At 37.6% G+C, this 2,681-nt stretch overlaps 1 protein-coding gene across 1 annotated transcript in view; it reads right to left on the minus strand.

Annotated features, from left to right (window-relative positions):
- The window catches only part of Rap1a (RAP1A, member of RAS oncogene family), an 18,167-nt gene extending 15,748 nt beyond the window's left edge, over positions 1 to 2,419 (minus strand). The window contains exons 1-2 of the mRNA XM_005369783.3: positions 2,336 to 2,419; positions 219 to 287 (exon numbers count right to left, since the gene is read on the minus strand). Coding sequence (XP_005369840.1) covers positions 219 to 287; positions 2,336 to 2,392 — 126 coding nt within the window. The 5' untranslated portion in view covers positions 2,393 to 2,419. The remainder of the gene's footprint in view (positions 1 to 218; positions 288 to 2,335) is intronic.
- Between the last annotated feature and the right edge of the window lie 262 nt (positions 2,420 to 2,681).

Raw genomic sequence — 2,681 nt, forward strand, 5'->3', positions numbered from 1 at the left:
GGGAGGGAGGGAAGAAGGATGGATTATTAAGCAGCAGCAGTAGCAGCAGCAGATAAAATGCTCTAAGCACGTTCATTGAGGAATGCTTTATTCAGGTGAAACTTCTAAAAACAGACACAGCAGATTTGCCATTTCTCAAAATGTCTTTAAGCAACACCATGCACCAAGTCTGAAAGCTGTGAGGCCCACTCGTAAGTGCACACAGTTTCACATTTTACCTTTCTGTAGGAATCTTCTATCGTTGGGTCATATTTTTCAACAAAAATTCCCTGAACAAACTGAACTGTCTGAGAGGAGAAAACAAACAAACTAGAGTTAAAGACTTGAAAGGAAAATCAAATGTTCCTAAGTGTTACTTAACCTTACAAACTTTAAAGAATAAATGAAATTGTGTTGAAATTCTGAATAAACAAAATGCTAAGCATTAGTATTACTTTTCGATAAGAATGCATACAAAACTAAGAAGAAATTTATTACAAAAAGATGGCCATGGGCTGGAGAGATGGCTCAGTGGTTTAGAGCGCCGTCTGCTCTTCCAGAGGTCCTGAGTTCAATTCCCAGCAACCACATGGTGGCTCACAACCATCTTGTAATGAGATCTGGCGCCCTCCTCTGGCGTGTGGGCATACATGGAGGCAGAATGTTGTATATATAATAAATAAATAAATCTTAAAAAAAAAAAAAAGATGGCCATGTCAAAAACTTAAAATACATCTGCTACATTGCTAAACATGATTATATTATACCTTAACAAGATTCTAGTTCATTAAAAATGAAACTATTCAAATGTAACTTCTTGTCTAAAAAGAGACAAACAAAGGTTCTAAATGTTTATATCTTTTAAACTGTAAGGAAAAACAGGAAATTTAGTGTTACTGAACATGTTTGTTTCAATTTTAGACTGTAATCACACTTAAGTTACACTTTTACCCCAGAAATACTTTTCCAATTTGCCAGCTGAACTTACAATACATCATCTTTCTGATTCCTAAGCCTTACTCTTTCCAGTGGAAAACACTACCTAGTCACAGGTAACAGACTACGCTAAGATACAGAAGAAAAAGATAACTAGGTAGTGTATATATCTGAATATGGTTTCAGGAATCAACTGAGGGCCTTGGGACAGAATGACAGGGAGAACGCTGTGCTTTTATCTGCAGTATACTGAATGGACATGTTTGAACGTATACTAAAAAGAACATTTATCAATTATTAAATTAATGGCAAGTATAGATGATAATTCTGAGAAGGTCCCCCCCTCCACCCTCCCCGAGACAGGGTTTCTCTGTGTTAACAGTCCTGCAGTCCTGGAATTCTTTTTGTAGAAGACCAGGTTGGCCATGAATTCACAGAGATCCACCTGCCTCTGTCTCCCAAGTGCTGGGATTAAAGGCGTGTGCCACCATCGCTTGGCCTCTAGGAAGTCTTAAAGCAGGGTCTGGAATATTCCTACTTATAAACAAAGGCAAATATACAGACTAAGGTCATCTACACTTAAATTATTTAAAGGAACTTAAGCTATAATCACAGTAAAACTTAAGGTGTCCTACTCTTTTCTTCACGATCACAGCCCTAATCCAAGCACACATAAGCAAGCTAGGGTGCTTAACAACCTCCCAACTTTCTCCCACTCTTCTAAACTACACAGTATAAAGTCCACTTGTTAAATAAAACATTTATCTAATTCACTGACTGTTAATTCCCTCAAGATATTCTATGTCTTACTGTTCTTGGACCTTACTTACAAGCTCTTACATAGTAATCTTTAAGTCAGCTGGGCTCCACCCCGTCATCTCATGCCTGGCTATTCTGGCCTTTCTTGAAGTTGTCAAAGCTCAGGTCCACTTGTCTGTCACTCCCTTAAAATTCTGAATTTTTGTTTGAGAGCACCAAGTAGTTTTGTTTAATTGGTATTATTACATCTCCCCTTCTGCTACACAGTAAGCTCCACGAAAGACTTTTTATTTGCTGTTGTGACCCCAGAGGCTGGATGGTACCTCATATAAAACAAAAAGTAGGTTTTATTCCATGCAAGCTTGGAGTCAGGCAAAGGAGAACAATCTGTAACACTCTTCCCCAGTAGAACTTAAACTTCCCTGACAATAAAAATTATATTTCACTTTGACTCAAAAATACTAGTGGCCAATAAGTAGCTGGCAGACTACAGAGTAGGTGAGTGACTAAACAGTATAGAGCTACACATTTTTGGCTACAGACAGCAGGTTTATAAAGAATAATGTTTCCCTTTTCCTTAGTGACTAGCAGCATGAGAACAAGCCAATGCCCACATCCTGGGTGTTGATACTGATTAGTTATATCTGGGTGGCTAACTTACCAGAGCAGACTTCCCCACGCCTCCTGAACCAAGGACCACTAGCTTGTACTCACGCATGATGTGCTCTGTTTAAATACTGACAACCTGAAAAACAAAAAAAAATGAAAATAAAAATTCACAAACATACAAAATAACTTAAGACTGTAACATCAAATATAGGGTTTTGCTTAAAAGATTTTCCCTTGACGTCATCTAGCCAGACCACTAGGGTTACTGAGCAAAAATCAAATAGTTTTCAATAATAGATTTATAGGACCAGTGCCAGACATTTTAATTTACTGAAGATGACCTCCTACTAGGTATCAATCATCAAGTCTAATATAGTTTACATTTTATCTATTTACTC

Source organism: Microtus ochrogaster, unplaced genomic scaffold (assembly GCF_000317375.1).
Source record: "Microtus ochrogaster isolate Prairie Vole_2 unplaced genomic scaffold, MicOch1.0 UNK60, whole genome shotgun sequence".
In the NCBI taxonomy this organism is placed as follows: domain Eukaryota; kingdom Metazoa; phylum Chordata; class Mammalia; order Rodentia; family Cricetidae; genus Microtus; species Microtus ochrogaster.